Consider the following 18,792-nt stretch of genomic DNA (forward strand, 5'->3'; position numbering starts at 1 on the left):
AGAGCAGCAGGACCATTGGGCTGAAAGGCTCCCAGCAGTGATACAGGCATACAATAACAGCGTACACAGCACCACCGGTTATGCCCCTACTTACCTGATGTTCGGTAGACATCTGAGGCTCCCGATGGATATGCTCATGGGGACCACTGGGGGAGAAGAGGGAAGTAGTCTGTCCGCCTGGGTAGCGAACCACCATCGACGCCTCCAGTCCGCATACGAACAAGTCGCTGGCCGGATTAATCAGGCAGCCCTAAAGAGCAAGAGACTGTACGATCGGACGGCCCGAGAAGCCCCGCTACTACCTGGGGAGAGGGTGCTGGTACGAGATAATCGCCGACAAGGGAAGGGAAAATTGAGCGACCGATGGGAGGCTCAGCCATACGTCGTTCAGCGACAACCCCATTCGGACCAACCTGTGTATGCCTTACGGCCGGAAGGTAAAACGGGCCCTGAACGGGTGTTACATCGCAACCTGATCCGCCCTTGCCCGAATTTCCCAAAGCCAGTGGTAGAGAACCCACCAGCCAAGACGACGTGGACGCCCCCGCTGGTAGGATGGGCAGTGATTCCGAGGGGCCTAGGCCTCGGACCACGACCTGAAGCACCCATCTCCCCACCCCGACGTTCCCAACGAGAGAATCGGGGTCAGCCTCCAGCTAGGTATGGAGACTGGGTGTCCGGAGACCGTTCTCGGGACTAGAAAGGTTGGGCAGGGGGGTATGTCACGGGGTGACAAATAACCCCCGGAACTATTCGCCAGAGAAGTGTTCCCGTGGGGATACTCCCAGTGTAACACTGTCCCCGGGCCTGTGTGTGTGTCTGTCGCCATGGCAACTAACCGGCAGATTGGCAACAGGTGTGGGGACTTTACTCTGAGTGTTTGATTGAGGCCATGCTAGCATTCTTGAGAGGATAAAACACAAGGGGAAGAGAAGGCTGGTGTGTTGGGTCGGGTTGTGCCGTGTTGTGTTCGGTTCTGTTCTGTTCTGTTCTGTCCTGTCCTGTTCTGTTCCTCCTTCTCCGTTGATCTGGATTGGTCTCTCCCATCGGGAAATGTGTGTGGAGTATTACAGCTGAAAAGTTATCGTGAAGGAAGAAGAGTGTGGCTTGTGGGACCCAAGGGCAGTGAAAGAGAGTGGAATTCGTCGCCTGGACTGGGAGAGAGTGAAGGATTATCAGGGAAAATTCAAGGAATATCTTCAGCAGTGGAAAGGACGCCAGTGATGAGTATTTGATCCATCGTTTATATGCACTAAACACTGAAGTGGTATTGAGAGTTCGGATAGTGTGTGGCACGAGTGAATTAGTACACCGAGTGGATTGTTGATCTGACTCTAACTTCTGTCCTCCCCTTTGCTGAATGTGACGATATCTGTACCCGTCTTCTGCTTTTCTCTGGAGAGAAATCGAACCCTTGCAAGGACGAGATTTGAGCTGGTGGGAGAAGGACCGGAGTGGTGAGTGCTGGCCCGAATGCACGGTGTGCGAGTGAGATGCTGTGCCTGAAGTGACGATTCACACGGTTTGTGTTATGGAGTGAGGTTTATTGTGTGGAGAAGTAATAGTAGTCTGCTGTGCACTCTCCTCCCAGTCTTTCATCCGCTGTCTCCAGGGAAGGGCTTTTTGATACCACAAAGCGCCCGATTTATTACTTCGAGGCAACTCTGTCAATTCTGAAGGTTTTACATGCTGTTGAACAGTTAAACCCGGCTGTATCGTCCCAGTGAATAGTTGAAGTGGAGTGTTCCGCTTAAAGTGTCCTCTCCGCCTGGTGGTCTCCACATGCCCCCGCCGAAAGCCTCTGTCCTGGTCAGAAAGGAAGAAGGTATCTCAGCTGGATGTTGCATAGACTGTTGAACAGTTAAATACTGCTACCTTGTTACTGTTGTGGCGCTGAAGCCCATCTGCATAGCGTGAAGGATCTGTCTCCTGCCACCCCCGTGAGGCCTGTTCAATGCTGTCTGAAGCTTTGATTCTGTCTGTTCCAGCGAAAGCCCCGCTCCGCTTGTGACATGAGTTTGTTGCAGCTCTGACACCCATCGGTGTAGTGTGAAGTACCCGTCCACTATTCGCCACTGAGTCCGGCGTCAGCGCCAGAAGGGAGTAAGCTCCGACTCACCTGTTCCCTTGGGACACCCACCTGTTTCTTACTCACCACTGTGAGCCCGGCGTCAGTGCCAGAAGGAAGTGAGTCCCGATCCACACCCACCTGTGTCTTACTCACCACTGTGAGCCCGGCATCAGCGCCAGAAGGAAGTGAGTCCCGATCCAAATACCCACCTAGGATACCCACCGTCCATTACTCACTATCGTGAGTCCGACACCGTTGCGCGGCACGGTTTGCTCTGGATTCCTGGGAAAAGGAAGGAAGAAGATTTTAGATTAGGGTTTTCAAATTACTTTTAAAATATTAAATAAAGCTTGTGATTCTTTTATTCCTGTCTCCTGCCTCCTCCTTTGACACGCTCCTCAGGGTGATCCTGGTCTAGGGGTGGGTGCAGTCTGGTTTGACCACTCCGACCTGTGACAATAACAAGACCAACAATGTAAAAATCTGCAACTGGTCCAAGCGGAACTCGAACGAGTCGAGTACACGGAATGAGATTGCAAGCCAAACAAGCTAACCTCCATGAGCATAGTTAGAATTCTGTAATCTTTTACCCACCCTCTTGACTTTTCAAACCTGTATGACTGTATAATGTGTAAACCGTATAAACACAAAAGAACATATTTGAAAGAAAGTCAGTAACAGAAAACCGTTCGTCCACATTGACTTTTTCTTCATACAGTAGAAGTCAATGAGGACCAATGGTAAATGATGACAGAAATCTCGTTTTGGGAGTGAATCATGATTTGACCTAATCTGACATATTACACATTTTACACATAGCTTCCTGGAACATACTGCATTAGTTATATGATTTCTTTTCAGCAGGTTTTTCTTTCATTTCATTTCATTTGCCGTAGAGCGCGCAAACCCAGAAGTGCAGGGACTGAACATATTAGCTGATAAATTTGCATTTTGAGTGACCTGTGACATTAACTGAACGTCGATCGGCGTTACTTAAACGCGTGGAGACGTATGGCGTTAAATTAGCACCTGGCGGCGTTAAGAAATCGGCGTTTTAATATTAAAACTAGGGGGTGGCACGGTGGATTAGTGCTTAGCACGTTCGCCTCACACCTCCAGGGTTGGGGGTTCGATTCCCGCTTCCGACTTGTGTGTGTGTGTGGAGTTTGCATGTTCTCCCCGTGCCTCGGGGGTTTCCTCCTCCATGTCCAAAAATTGTCCATAGGGCAATAGTGAGTGAGTGAGTGAGTGAGTGAGTGAGTGAGTGATGAGTGAGTGAATGAGTGAATGAGTGAGTGATGAGTGATGAGTGAGTGTGTGTGCCCTGCGATGGGTTGGCACTCCATCCAGGGAGTATCCTGCCTTGATGCCCGATGACTCCTGAGATAGGCACAGGCACGTATGCACATGCACAGGCTCCCCGTTACCCGAGGTAGTTCGGATAAGCGGTAGAAAATGGAATGGAATGGAATATTAAAGCACGCGAAATGTGATCCTGTTGGCTTTCGATAGCTTAGCCACGGCAGACGCTCTGCGTGCGCGAGTGCCATGGCGCTTTGTAAAAAAGGAAAAAGCAGCACGTCTCGCGTTTTGCGTCTGGTGTTTTAGCTTTTGGTTGGTATAAGTGTATTTTCAAGATATTTTTCGTTGACGAAAAATCTTTCCCACGCCCCACACCTAGTCCTTAAAGTTGGAGAATGGGAGGAGCCATCAATTTGAGCCACCCCTACCAATGTCCAGACTGGCACCATTTTGCGGAATGAATTTCGATACTTTCGTTTTCATGAAAACAGGCTACACTAACGATTCTATTGCGGATTTAAGCGCTGCAGTCCTTTGGCAGATTTTGATTGTCATGCAGAATATGAGGTGGGTTTTGTCTTTATGGTTTTTCTTTCGTCTGTCGAACGCGTGAAATTATAAAATAGATTAATATAAGGCTTAAAGAAAATACTTTATTTTACTTTTATATCTATTTGATGAAATTCAGTTGTACTAGAGATGAACCTCCCGAAACAGAACTGGAAGAACTGGAATGCCACTTCACGTGGGATTTGAAAAAAGAAGATACAAACATCACTGATCATTTAACAAGACTGGAGCAGCATCGTGACTTATATCTGGGTCAGAAGTCAGGGACCGCACACACGCACAACTCTTTGGCATACGTCAAATATCTTTTGGGTTCTTATGAAGAAGCCCTTACAAATTTACAGAAGTCTGAGGAGATCACTAAAGATTGTTATGGGGACAACTGCGATGAGAGACTCATTGTTACTTATGGAAATTTCGCTTGGTTACACTTTCACATGAAACAGTATGCTGAATGCAAAAGTTATCTGGACAAGTTGAAGAAGATCAGAGAACAAAAGCCACCAACTTCTGTTCTTTATACTGAGGTAGTTGGTGAGAAAGCCTGGGCCTTGTTTAAATTTTCACGAAAATATTATGACAGAGCTATAGAGTGTTTCAGAAAGGTGTTAGAGCTAGAGCCTGAAAGAGGTGAGTGGAATACTGGTTATGCCATTGTACTATATAGAACAGAAACTAAATGCACTAGTCCAGAAGATTCATCTGCAATTCAACAACTCAGACGGGCGATAGAAACAAACCCAGATAATGATGAAATAAAGCTTCTTTTAGCTCTGAAACTTGCTGAGTTCAAGCTCTTTGATGAAGCAGAGGATTTGGTGGAAAAGGCTCTTGATAAGTCCCCAGATAGCCCACATGTGATTCGATATGTGGGGAAATTCCTGAGAAACTATGGAAAAAGTGTAGACAGGTCAATTGGCCTGTTGAAAAGAGCATTAGATGTTACTCCAAATTCTGCATTTATACACCACCAGTTAGCTCTGTGCTACAAAAAGGAAAAAGAACAATTCAGGGAACCTACTGAGAGTCAGAGACTTCGTCATTTGAGCATCTCTCATTTTGAAAAAGCCGTCACTCTGAAGGCTGGCTTCATTGTTGCGATGGCTCAGCTAGCAGCTCTCTATGGTGAGGATGGACAAATCGATAGGGCTGATGAGATGTTTCAGACAGCCTTGTTTTCAGCGAAGGAGAAAAATGAGGGACTACAAAGTCTTTATTTGTATTATGGTGAGTTTCAGCAGTATAGAAAAAGATGTCAACAACTGGCAATTAAATACTACAAGGATTGTTTGATGATGGGACCTGATACACGAGATGGAAAGAAAGGTGCTAAGAATCTGACAAAGATTGCTAACAAGCGTTTATCTTATAACACAAATGATACAAGTGCTTTAGGGATACAAGAATTCATTGAGCAGGTTACAAGTGGTTACCAGTCCACTGCAGAGGACTGTGAGCATCTTCTGGAATCTACTTGCAATGAGAAATAGTACAAAATGTATATTGTTTATATGCTAAATGCACAATCTTTATTGGGCTAAACATTACGTATTACACAAACTGTGATATAGTTCATATTTTCATAAGCTGTAAAGATGCGACATACATTTCTAACTAATTAATTTTCACAAAAACAAAATTGTTATTGCAGTTATCTTTTATTCACATGCCACATTTCTTAAACTTTGGATCAACACTGCCCTCTACTTGTTTGAAAATGAATCTATATGGGATTTCAATGAGATTTATATTGCAATTGTTACTTATGTAATTGTTCAGACATGTTAAAAAATAATTTACAAATGAATCATTATACCGGACCTTATTATAAAATCCGTTTGAAACAATATTCAATTTGTAACTCTTCCTCTTAATAACATGTCCAAGTTATACTGTAGATGTTTTTAGAAGCTATAGAAGTCTGAAAAACTTCACAAAAGGGTGGTCGATCTATGGGAGCATGTCTGAGACGGGCCTAAGAATGTCCATAAGAGTAAATGTAGAAATTAGATAATATTTTATGCATTTTAATCAAGATCAGAAAAGGGGTCAACTTGTTAATGTGTAATATTCAATTATGTTTGTATTTTCTGTTACGTGTTAGTTTCTGTTATGTTGGTTATGTTTTTATATTATGGAGAAGTCTAAGTATAGTATTAAAATGCTTATTTAGGACTCTTGAATGCTGCTTTATAGGACATTTCATTGGAATTACTAGAACCAATTTCGTGCTGGAAGCTAACAACGCTGGAAAAATATTTGTTTATTATCTACAACTGAAATGATTTTAGCAGAAGTTACACTTAATTTCTTTCAAGAAAATCTGAAATCTGAACTTTTATGTGTATCATTTGTTGCAAAACACTTAAAAAATACAATTAAAATACCTTTAATTTTCATTTCAATAAGTTTAATCGCTTTATTTGTCATGAGTGTTACCACACATACACCTCTCTAATCTAAGGCCTATATTCATTCTTGAAAGTATTTCCTTGATATCTTAAATAGAGAAAGTTTAGGTGTTATACGTAACGTTGGAAACCCTGGATCTTATAAACCGATCTTTCTCCAGTAACTCTCTGGTTGCTCTATGGCTTCTCAGGCTTTTTGAAAAAATTCTTTAGAAATAAACAATCAGTGGACAGAGGATTGTTCTGTTTGGAAAAGCGCTTGAACGGTCCTCTAATTCATGTCTCAGTAAGCACTCTGCTATGAGATGAAGAAAACCCAACTGCTTCAGGAGGGAAATTATCATGCCAGAACATCTTGGGTTCAACAGTTTCGTGATCAGATCCACAATCATTTAGAAATGGCTATTACTCATGCACCCAGCTTTATCACAACTATGAGTGAGCACAGCATTACGGAGATGTTTCAGAGGACCTTAAAAACAGCCGAAGAGAAAAATTATAATCTACTTGTAGTCAATTTTTAATATGCAGAATTTCAGTTGTACTGCAACAGACGTTAAGTTTTAGCTACCAAGCACTACATGGAATGCCTGAAGATGTACCCAAGTACACCTTAAGGGCAGAAAATTGTTTGTGGTTTAAAAAGGATTGCAGAGAAGCGGATTAATAAAAACACACCGGAAGAGGAGGCCTATGGGATTCTAGGGTTTATTCACAAAGAAAAATGAGAGAAAGCAAAGCCATTGTGTGCTATGTGAAAGCTATGAGTTATGGAGACAATAATGAATATTGTACTAATCGCTGTGCTCTCAGACTCTCCATACAGTAATGACACATTGTCAGCATTATCATTATGTAACGTAAAATTTGCTTAAATTACTTGCACCAATTTTACAGTTATATACTCATGAAGATTATTGTAAAATAACACTTGTTCAGAGAAAACTATAATTAAGTTCTGTCCTAAAGCTCTTTTTTTCTGTTACATTTGGGCTCTTTATTTGTTAAAAGAATAATGATTGTTTAAAATATTTATAATTCCAAGAAAATATGAAACTTTATGCATACATTTATTGTTGAAAATATACTATTGTTCTACCTTTCCCCATCATATTTACATTTATGCATTTGTTAAAGGCTTTTATCCAAAGCGACTTACATAGCATTGTATTATAAATGTGTTTCTGTCTATGTGCAATCCTCTGGGATCTAACCTGTGACTTTGGTATTGCTAGTGCCATGCTCTCACCACTGAGCCACAGGAAAGCACAACATAATTTATCAATTTTATTCACTTGATCAGATCATAGGTCACTATCCGGACTTGACATTATTCATAAGAAAATACTCCAGGCTGTTGATTAAAACCAAAGTTCAGAAAGTGCAAATTAATTATATTTATTAACATCACGAATAGGGGGGCACGGTGGCTTAGTGGTTAGCACGTTCGCCTCTCACCTACAGTGTTGGGGGTTCGATTCCCGCTTCCGACTTGTGTGTGTGGAGTTTGCATGTTCTCCCCGTGCCTCGGGGGTTTCCTCCGGGTACTCCGGTTTCCTCCCCTGGTCCAAAGACATGCATGGTAGGTTGATTGGCATCTCTGGAAAAATTGTCCGTAGGGTGTGAGTGCGTGAGTGAATGAGTGAGTGTGCCCTGCGATGGGTTGGCACTCTTTGTGGATAATAAACCTTGTATACCTGTGATCTTTTAATTCCCTGTGAAGACCCAGAAATGTTAACTTCACCCGTGGATGTAATTCTGTCTTGGGTGTGTATTCCTCTAGAGACTGGGGTGGGGTCTTGTTTCTTGGAGAAAATGGGAAAGTGTTTATCATTTTATTCATTGTGTGTATGAGTGTATGTATGAGTGGTACACATAAAGCATTGTCATCTCCACTATAAGCGCATGGACCAATTTAACAATGACTTTAGTACTTTTCTGAACCTTGACAAAAACTATAACCATGATGTCTATGAGTAGGCCTGGAAATCTCTTGGATGTCACCTTAAATATCTTTACTTGTGTTCTGAAGACGACTGGAGGTCTTAAAACATGTTGAATGTCACGTGGGTGAGTAAAAAATAAGACAATTTAGATTTTGAGATTAACTTTTCGTTTAAGTATTAAAAATCTACATTATGTTACTGGCAAACCTGCTGTAAAACTACAGCAAAGTTTTACAGAGTACATTCTTAAAAATGTTTTCTTTTGTGCTCAACATAACAAAGAAATTTGGTCAGTGGGGGCAAAGAACTGTTCTTCCAAATGTACTGTATTTCACCAGAACAGAGAAATATATACCGATTTGGAACAAGTCAAGGGTGAGTAAATGAAGACTTAGGGTGAACTGTCCCTTTGGTTTAGGCAAACACTATCACATAAAAATAGTTACATTTTTATATCTAGCACACAATAAAACAGCAATTTCAAATTAATCATTGCCTGAACCATATTCTGCTATTACATATGTTTGATATTTGTGAGCCTGGACAACAAAACCAGTCTTATGGGTATATTATTCGAAATTGAGATGTTTACATAATCTTAAAGCTAAATAAATAAGCTTTCTATTGATGCATGAGTTGTTAGAATAGGATGATAACTGGCTGAGATACAACCATTTAAAGCTCAGGAATCTGAGAGTGCAACAAAATCTAAATATTGAGAAAAGTGCCTTTGAAGTTGTTAATCAGGGGCACTGTGGCAGGCCATCCAAGCACAAAAAGAAAGTTTTCATATATTTAAGGTAGGAAATTTACAAAATGTCTTAATGGAATATGATCTTCACTTAGTATCCTAATGATTTTCGTAATAAAAGAAAAATATATAATTTTGACCCATACAATGTATTTTTGTACTAAAAATGTTCCCGTGCTACTTAAGACTGGTTTTGTGATCCAGGGTCACATATGTTCTTAGTGTCGGGTTTCAATTTGTGTTTGTCAGTGTGATAGTCCACTGTGTATATATGATTTGCTGAATCACTGTGAAATGGTCACAAAACAATACTGTTTGGTATTAAGTCACACTTTTGGACAGAAATATCAAAGTGGCTTGATGTAAAGTCTAAAATAATTTACTCCAAGAATTCTAATAAAACAGCTTCACAAAACACTTCAGGGTTCAAAAAAGTTTGAAGCATTTAAATCTGGAAACCCAATGTGTCTATACTGTATTTGTTTTATGAAGGCAAAGTTTTTATTGGAAAGTACATTCATTACTGGTAACCTCTTATTCTTTTACACTTAACGGAGCCTGCAGTACTAAGAGATTTTAGGTACAACAGAGTTTATGCCACATTACTGGAATTCTGAAATGCTAAGCAACATTGTACCTTCAAAGTATTTTATATCGCTTTTTTCTGTTGGGATATAAGCTCTTTTTAGAAGTACATGGAACTTAATTTCTTTTAGTTTATATATATTTTAGTTCAAATTGATTGTTCATTTAACTCTTAATGTGCAAATTTTAAATTGTCAACATAATCATACATTATTTATTAAGGATGATAAAACAACTCACATTCATAAAATGTGTTCTTCAATGCAAGTGTACAATGTTAATAAATCTTTTAAAAAGATCAAGGGACAAACCAATAACATTTATCCAGTAGGTAAGATTTCTCTGAAAAATGATAATAAACGGTTGAGAAACATTACAAATGAATCAAAATGTTGTTTTCAATGTGGCATGTAAATGCCAACAAACAAACAAAGGCAGGGCTCAGGATACAGACGCTAAACACCATTGTTCATGTAGATTTGCAAAAATGAAACAGAAAGGGAAATTACTGCGCGGGTGGAGCCTACTTCACTCCTAAATCCTTTCATCATATACCGGCTACATATCACTTCCCAAAAGGTAAAAGAAGAAAAAAAGACATCCGAGATGAGGTGAGTGTCGTTTCTTAACGTAAATCTTATACTGTACACAAAACTCCTTAACACATTTGTGTGTTTTAACTCAACCTTGTGTAGTCCCTTTTATTTATTTAACACACAATGACACACAGGCCTGGTTTCAAAGACAAGGCTTAAGGCTAGTCCCAGACCTAAATGAATGTTTGAGCTGTCTAAAGATAATGTTTCTTATGTAGAGATTCTTATGATTTAGGCGCAAAATCAAGTTTTTTTGTATCGCTTATTAGCTCATTTGCATTTAGGATCACTTAGAAGTTTGGCACTGTGAAACTCTTAGAATGACATAAAATGGGTAGAGTATACAACACATTACTGTGCTATACATCATCTTTCAAGGAATGAAGAGAGAAACATTTAGATATAAAACATGGCATGATTATAAGAACATTGACCTGAAGTTTATACAAGAATGAAAATATAAACAGAATACAACTAAGCACACATGCTTTTGAGGTTATAGGCGAGGCCGAATAACATGGGGACAAACATACAATGTGGAGATATAGAGGTATATCCATTTAGACCATTTTTTTTGTGATTAAGGAAAAAGACAGATTCTCACTCACTCAACTTTATTTATATAGCGCTTTTTACAATTTTCATTGTTACAAAGCAGCTGTACATGAGACACATTGAATACAAGTATGAATTCTAAAGCAGCCCCCCCGGCCAGGCAGAATTGCAAAACAATATGCAAACGGTGGACCCCAAAACTCCCATCGAGAAAAAAAACCCTCAGGGGAACCCAGGCCCAACCAGGGGATTCCAGTTCCCCTCTGGCAAAAGCTGCTGCCTCTGCACAAGCTCAACAGTGCTTGCACAACAAGGCTTAATAAAAATTAAAAAATTAAGGATTTAAGATTATCATTAACAATCTAATAGCATTTGAAATGTTGTAGGAAAAACAAAGTTGTCGCGTCCTTTATCCAGCTCTATCCTCTTAGCTCTTGTCAGGTCACCGCTTCCCATTCTCAGCTCTGCCATCAGATCTGGGCATGACCTGCATCCTGCAGTAACCTTGGAACAAAGAGACAAGACTGGCTGAGAGTAGAGTACTGTTCTGCACTCTTTGATGCAACAAGTACATCATTTGTTGTTGGATGTGTTCCTGGTTCCGGTTGATCTAAATAATGCAGCCTAAATCCTCTGAGGATTAATATTATGGAGGTGTAGTGTATGCAAGATTAAAAAGATGAGTCTTTAGTCTAGATTAAAACTGACAGAGTGTGTCTGCTTCCCGGACCGTGCAGGGAAGAATATTTCAAAGTTTAGGCGCTAGATAAGAAAAGGATCTACCACCTGCACTTGATTTTGAAATTCTAGGTATTAACAACTGACAGGACGCCTGAGAGCGTAATGTACGTGGAGGTCTGTAATACAATAGAAGTTCATTCAAATACTGCGGTGCTAGACCATGAAGAGCTTTATAGGTATTAAGCAAGATCTTAAAGTTAATGCGATGCTTTATAGGTAACCAGTGCAAGGTTGACAGAACCGGGGTTATATGCTCATACTTTTTTGAACTCGAGCTGCCGCGTTTTGAACCAGTTGCAGTTTTTGTAATAGGCCCGCAGAGCAACCACCTAGAAGTGCATTACAGTAATCTAGTCTTGATGTCATGAATGCATGAATTAATTTCTCTGCATCTGACAGTGACAGCATATGACGTAATTTGGATATATTCTTAAAATGGAAAAATGCAATTTTACAGGTGTTGGCGACATGGCTTTCAAATGAAAGAGTACTGTCGAATACAATGCCAAGATTCTTAGCTGATGACGAGGATTTTATGGGGCATCCGTCAATCGTTAAACAGTATTCTTGGTTGTTACGCATAGCAGTTTTCGTTCCAGTAAGTAACACTTCTGTTTTGTCCGAGTTTAGTAGTAAAAAATTGTTACTCATCCACATTTTTAAGTCAACTATGCAATCCTTTATTCGATGGAACTGCTGGGTTTCATGAGGCTTCGAGGAAATATAAAGTTGAGTATCATCAGCATAACAGTGAAAGCTAATTCCGTGTCGCTTTATTATATCTCCTAGAGGTAGCATGTATAATGCGAAGAGCAAAGGTCCCAAGACTGAGCCCTGTGGTACACCGTACTGGACTTGTGATTTGCGGGACACCTCATTGTTTATTGCTACAAATTGAAAAGGGTCGGATAAATAAGACTTAAACCATTTCAATGCGATTCCGTTAATGCCGACGTAATTTTCGAGTCTATGTAGAAGTATGCCGTGGTCAATGGTGTCAAATGTAGCACTGAGGTCTAGCAGGACCAATAATGAAATACAGCCACGGTCAGACGCTACAAGCAGATCATTTGTAACTCTGATCAAAGCAGTCTCTGTACTGTGACATGCTCGAAATCCAGACTGGAATTCATCATTAATGTCATTCCTTTGGAGGAAGGAGCATAATTGAGTTGAAACTACTTTTTCCACTTTTTCCAGAACTTTAGATATAAAAGGTAAATTCGATATAGGCCTGTAATTCCCTAGTTCTTTAGGGTCAAGTTTTTTTTTTTTTAAAGAGGCCTTATAACAGCCACCTTAAATGCTTTAGGCACATGTCCTAATGTCAGAGATGAGTTAATAATACTGAGAAGAGGATCTATAATTTCTGGGAGCATTTCTTTCAGTAGTTTTGTAGGTATAGGGTCTAGCATGCATGTTGTTGATTTAGATGATCTAATGATTTTAGACAGTTCATCGTGATCTACTGTAGAAAATAATTGCAATTTCTCCTTAGGGGTGCTGTAGTTAGTTTGTTCAGCGGATTTCACTACAGGTTGCATAGTTATAATTTTTTCTCTTATATCTTGGATTTTACTTGTGAAGTAGTTCATAAATTCATCACTGTTATGCTGATAATCAGAATCTGACGTCGATGACGACTTATTTTTTATTAATTTAGCCACGGTGTTAAATAAAAACCTGGGGTTGTGATGGTTTTCCTCTATTAGTGTTGAAAAGTAGGCGGATCTAGACGTTTTTATGGCATTCCTGTAATTTCAAGTACTATCCTTCCATGCTATACGAAATACCTCTAAATTAGTTTTCTTAAAGTTGCGCTCCATTTTCCGGGAAGCTTTTTTTAGAGTCTGAGTGTGTTCATTATACCACAGTGTTGGGCTGCTATTTTAAATTTTCTTTAAACGCAGAGGAGCAACTATGTCTAATATTTCAGAGAAAGTAAAGTTAAAATTTTCAAGAGTAGTGTCAAAATCGTCAACGCTTTTACTCATGCTAGATATTTTAGACAATTCAGGCAGATTATCGAGAAACGCAACTTTGGTAGTTGAAGTAATCGTTCTACCATATTTGTAACAAGGAGTTTGATTTGCAGCCGTAGGCCATTAAAGCAAACATAATATCAGATAATGATCCGAAATATCTTCACTCTGCTGAACGATTTTAACATCGTCCACATTTATACCATAAGAAAGTATTAAATCTAAAGTATGATTACGAAGGTGAGTGGGTCCTGACACATGTTGACTAATGCCCATGGAGTTAAGAGTGTCTTTGAAAGGCAGTCCCAAGGCATCTGTATCATTGTCTACATGGATATTAAAGTCACCGACGACAAGGACTCTATCTGCGGCCAGTACTAGTTCTGAAAAGAACCCACCAAAATCGTTAATAAAATCTGTGTGGTGCCCTGGAGGCCTATATACAATAGCTAGAATAAATTTTAAAAATGTTTTGTCCTTAGTATTAGGTGTCGATACGTGAAGTACCATGACTTCAAAAGAATTGTATTTAAAATTAGACTTCTGAGAGGTGATAAAAGAATTATTGTAAAGTGCAGCGACACCTCCCCCTCTACCTTTTAGACGAGGCTCGTGTTTATAGTAATAATCTTGGGGAACGGATTCATTTAGAGTAATATAATCATCTGGCTTTAGCCATGTTTCTGTCAAACAAAGCATGTCTATTTTATGATCGGTTATCAAATCGTTAACAAAAAGTGCTTTATTTGAGAGAGATCTAATATTCAGCAATCCCAGTCGTAACAGTTGATTATCTGTATTTTGTTCATGTTTGATTTGTTTAACGTTTATTAAATTACTTTCAAGAGGTTTACGCAATATCTTATGTTTGCTAATCCGGGGGACAGACACAGTCTCTATTTTATGTTGTTTGTAAAAAGGGATTATTACATGTTGTATATTTTGTGTATTCTGTAACGCGAGACGGCAAGCAGACAGTTGGTTAAGCCATTCTGTCACCTTCCTGACCTGGGCCCTAGGTAGTCAGACTTTAGCATTATTAAGACTGTGTGCCAAATTTCTAGAGAGGAGGGAAACCCCATCCCAGGAGGGATGGAGACCATCTCGTTTCAACAGGTCAGGTCTGCCCTCAAAACTCTTCCAGTTATTTATAAAATCTTTATTATTCTGCAGGCACCACTCAGACAACCAGCCATTTAGTGATGATAATCTGCTATAAATCTCATCACCACGGTAAGCAGTAAGGGGACCAGAGAATATTACAGTATCTGACATCGTTTTTGCGAGCTCACACACCTCTTTAATATTATCTTTAGTGATCTCCGATTGACGGAGTCTAACATCATTTGTGCCGACGTGAATAACAATCTTACTGAATTTACGATTAGTTTTAGCCAGCACATTTAAATTTGACTTGATGTCAGGCGCTCTGGCTCCCGGTAAACATTTGACTATGGTGGCTGGTGTCTCTATGTTAACGTTCCGGACAATAGAATCACCGACCACTAGGGCACTTTCAGCAGGTTTCTCAGTCGGTGCGTCACTGAGCGGGGCAAACCTGTTCGAGACTTTAATCGGAACGGTTGAGTGATGTTTTGTCCTGCGACTATGCCGTCTCACCGTCACGAAGTTTCCCAGCTGCAGGGGATTTTCAACCGGAACAGAGCTGTGTGCGCTAACATTGCTCGCATCCGAAGTGTTTTCTACAGTCCTAACACTCTTACTATCCTAAAAATAAAGATTGGATGCAAGACTCTAATTCTAAGATCTTCTCCGTCAGCCTAACTACTTCCCTGCATTTATCACATGTAAAACCCTCGCTGCTGACAGAGAAGGCTAAGCTAAACATATGACATGAAGTGCAAGTAACAAACAATAGGAATAGAAGCCATAACTCACCGGGTATGAAGGTTGCTTGATGAGTCTTCGTATATACACTTAAAAGAGAAACAGTTAGCACACAAGACAAATAGGGGGAGATGATATTCCACAATGTAAACAGAAGGCAAGCTTACATGGTAATATGCTAGCGGTGTTACGTTTCAATTAATATAGGTTTAAAATATAAATTTATAAATAATTCGGCAACGACAGTGATAGGTAACGATTAAAATACACTAATAATAAGACCAAGAACAAATGTGAGGTGAAGCAAGTGTCAGAGGATACAAACTAGCCGCCGGCAGCGATGCAATCAGGCAATATCATACAATATCAAGAGGAGATGAAAACATAGGCCACATTCCTTTTAGGCCACTTTTAGGCCTTTTAGACGCACCCCATCCTCCCCGAGGGAGGTGTTAGAAACTATCCTGACCAAATGCTGGATGCTTAAGAGAGGGCAGTTGGATCAGACTTGCTGGCGCCGGTTAGACCCCTTCTGAGAGGTCATGGTGTTTTACGATGCCCCAAATGGTAACCTTTGATCAGCCAGATCCTACACTTAATAAAGCATTTTTGTAAAAGTGACTCAAATATCCTAATCCAACTAAGGCATAGACCTGGCTGAAACCGGGCCATAGTGTGTTAAAACTTTAATTCTGCAACAATGCTATGTTATAATAATTAACAAATCCTTTATGAAAGTGTAAGATTTCTCTCATTGCTGATTCATAACCCAAATGTCTAGAAATAAAAATGTAACCTGATTTAATCTAAAATAATAATAAAAAATAACAATAACTTATAAAGAGTTAGAAAGTTTCCTTTTAAGTTCACAAGACAAAACAGTCAATAAGAATCATTTTAAATTAATTAATAAGTTTGCTTTCTTTTCAGTCTGTTTCAGGACAGTTTAAAGGGCAAAACTTGATCAGCTCGAGTGTCACTTCACATGGGAGCTTAAGAAGGATGATGTAGACCTACCGAATCTCCTAAACAGGTTAGAGGAACAAGCTGACTTGGATCTAGGGAAGGAGCAAGGAGTTACAAGAACTTACAACTTCATAGGATATGTGAAATTCCTTCTTGGATGTGAAAAAGCTTTTAGGCACCTGTTGAGATCTGAGGCACTCATCAGAGAACGCTTTGGGGACCACATTGACAAACTTCTCATTGTTACCTATGGAAATTTTGCCTGGTCTTATTACCACATGAAGAACTATACAGAGTGTGAAGTTTACGTTAAAAAACTTGAGGAGATAATTGAAAAATTCCCAACTGAGTCTGTTGTGGAGGTGCTCAGGGAGAAGGGATGGACCTTCCTTAAATTCTCTCGCAAATATTATGAGCGAGCCAAAGACATTTTCAAGAAGGCTGTAGAGATGGAACCAGACAATAGCGAATGGAACGCTGGTTATGCCATCGCTCCGATCGTACCAAAACTGAATCTTGTACAGTGGATTCGCCTGCAATCAAGCAGTTGAGAAAAGTCATTGAAATAAACCCAGATGATGATGTCATCAAAGCTCAATTAGGAATGAAACTATTGCAATGTTCTAAGCAATTGATAACGGAGTCTGAGAAGTTGGTGGAGGAAGCTTTGGTGGAGGAAGATATGTTGGGATGTACTTTAGGGATCGTGGATCTCTTGATAGGTCCATTGAACTGCTAGAGAACGTGCTTAAAAGCTCTCCAAGCTCGTGTTTTCTACATCACCAGTTAGCTTTATGTTACAGAAATAAGAAAATTAATTTACAGAAAGAAAAGTGTCATATCGCTGAAGTAAACAAGGCTTGTGATAAAAGTATCTACCATCTAGAAATGGCAACCTCTCTGAAAGCTTCCTTCATTATTGCATTGAGTCTTCTCGCACTCAAATATGGAGAAAGGCACGATCTCCTCATGGCAGAGAACCTTTTCGAAACAACATTTAAAACGGCTGCAGAGAAAAAAGATAACCTGCATGCAGTTCATTTCCATTATGCTCAGTTCCAGCAGTACAGCCTCAGAAATGAGGATCAAGCAATCCATCACTACATGGAGTGTTTGAAAACTGGTCCACATACTAGTGAGGGGACTAGAAGTGCTTATAAACTGAGGAGGACTGCCCAGAGTCTTCTACAGAATGATTCAAATGATTGGAAAGGCAGTAAAATAATAGGATTAATTTTTCAACTACGACCTGATTTGTGCAAGGACAGTCAGTTTAATGCCGATGAAGACGATGAAGTCCGCAATAATCTTAAAGAGATTATGAACTTTTAGTATGTAGTAACATTCACTTTGTAAGATCTTCTCACTTGTCCTGAAGGTCTTCCTGTTTTAGTTTTAAATTAAATCGTATAGTGAAATTGTAACTTTTAAAAATCTTTTTTGTATTCAGTTAGGTTTCTGGCATGTCTACCAGCTCAAAAAAGCTGAATAGAAAACACAGTCAGTTTTTTATGGATGGAATGAGTCTTAAATTGTGCCTTCCAGCAATTTTCATCTGGTTTCTACATATAAAGATAGATAGTTATATGAATAAGACAACCTCCGCATTCATATGGAGCCCCCCCTTCCCATCCATTTTGTAGGTAGCGAAGCAGTTCTCTGTGTTTGGCTGCTCACAGGCCTCCTGACACCAAATCAGCATCAGGGATTTTTACTTTTTGATTCTGTTATACATTTTCTGTTGGTTGTATAAAAAACTGAAATAGGACATTTTCTGGACCAGCTTGGACCAGCGTTATTTATATCTATAAGGTCTGTGAGGATGCATATTATTTAGTGCAAAAACAGTAAAGTAAAACAAGGGTCAGTGGAAGAAATGAAAGTTGTTACTTTACATATGCGTTACATACGTTACATGTGTTTCAGTCTTTCTCTGTACTCTGAACTTTGAATCATTTCAACGTTGTACTATAGTTTTGTTTTGAGTTTGCAGATTAGACAAATTAAAAATATAGTGCTACTTAAAAAACATGTTTCATGGCTGATCTTTCTGTGTGCGTTTTTGTATGTTTTTTGAGAACTGCTATATAATAAAGTTGTATTACATTTTATAATTTTCACTAATATTTCAAACTTGTAAAGGTTTGTACATGCACTGAATGTTAACCACATTGATATCATGACACCTTGCCTCATAGTTCAAAGAGCGAATTACAAATCTCTAGCATTATACTCTATATCCTTGGTATACAGTATCCACAGTGTGCAGACTACATAAAATATAAATATAATAAATTATAGACCAATTGTTGAGCTTCCAGATGTGTAATTATGAGTTTTGCTCATAGTAAAACAGCCAGGAACCTCGGAGTCATATTTAATGACCAGCTGTCCTTCAATTATCACATGACCAAGACAACCCGGTCATGCCGATTTGCCTAATTTAACATTGGAAAGGTAAGACCCTA

General features: G+C 39.6%; 1 protein-coding gene and 1 pseudogene across 1 annotated transcript; both read left to right on the forward strand.

The window, feature by feature from the left end:
- Positions 1–3,652: 3,652 nt before the first annotated feature.
- Positions 3,653–6,300, forward strand: LOC130439045 (interferon-induced protein with tetratricopeptide repeats 1-like). Its single transcript, XM_056771450.1, has 2 exons — positions 3,653–3,940; positions 4,062–6,300. Exons 1-2 carry the CDS (start codon positions 3,804–3,806, stop codon positions 5,431–5,433), a joined length of 1,509 nt encoding a protein of 502 aa, XP_056627428.1. The 5' UTR covers positions 3,653–3,803; the 3' UTR covers positions 5,434–6,300.
- A 3,942-nt stretch (positions 6,301–10,242) lies between these two features.
- LOC130439427 (interferon-induced protein with tetratricopeptide repeats 5-like) lies at positions 10,243–18,284 on the forward strand (annotated as a pseudogene).
- The last annotated feature ends 508 nt before the right edge of the window (positions 18,285–18,792 follow it).

This window comes from Triplophysa dalaica, chromosome 17, assembly GCF_015846415.1.
Source record: "Triplophysa dalaica isolate WHDGS20190420 chromosome 17, ASM1584641v1, whole genome shotgun sequence".
Classification (NCBI taxonomy): Eukaryota; Metazoa; Chordata; class Actinopteri; order Cypriniformes; family Nemacheilidae; genus Triplophysa; species Triplophysa dalaica.

Excerpts from the sequence above, each read along its gene's own strand:
- LOC130439045 (XM_056771450.1), top strand. The coding sequence starts at position 3,804 with ATGTCCAGACTGGCACCATTTTGCGGAATGAATTTCGATACTTTCGTT. Across the intron at positions 3,941-4,061 it reads ATTGTCATGCAGAATATGAG|TTGTACTAGAGATGAACCTC; the intron begins GTGGGTTTTGTC and ends GATGAAATTCAG.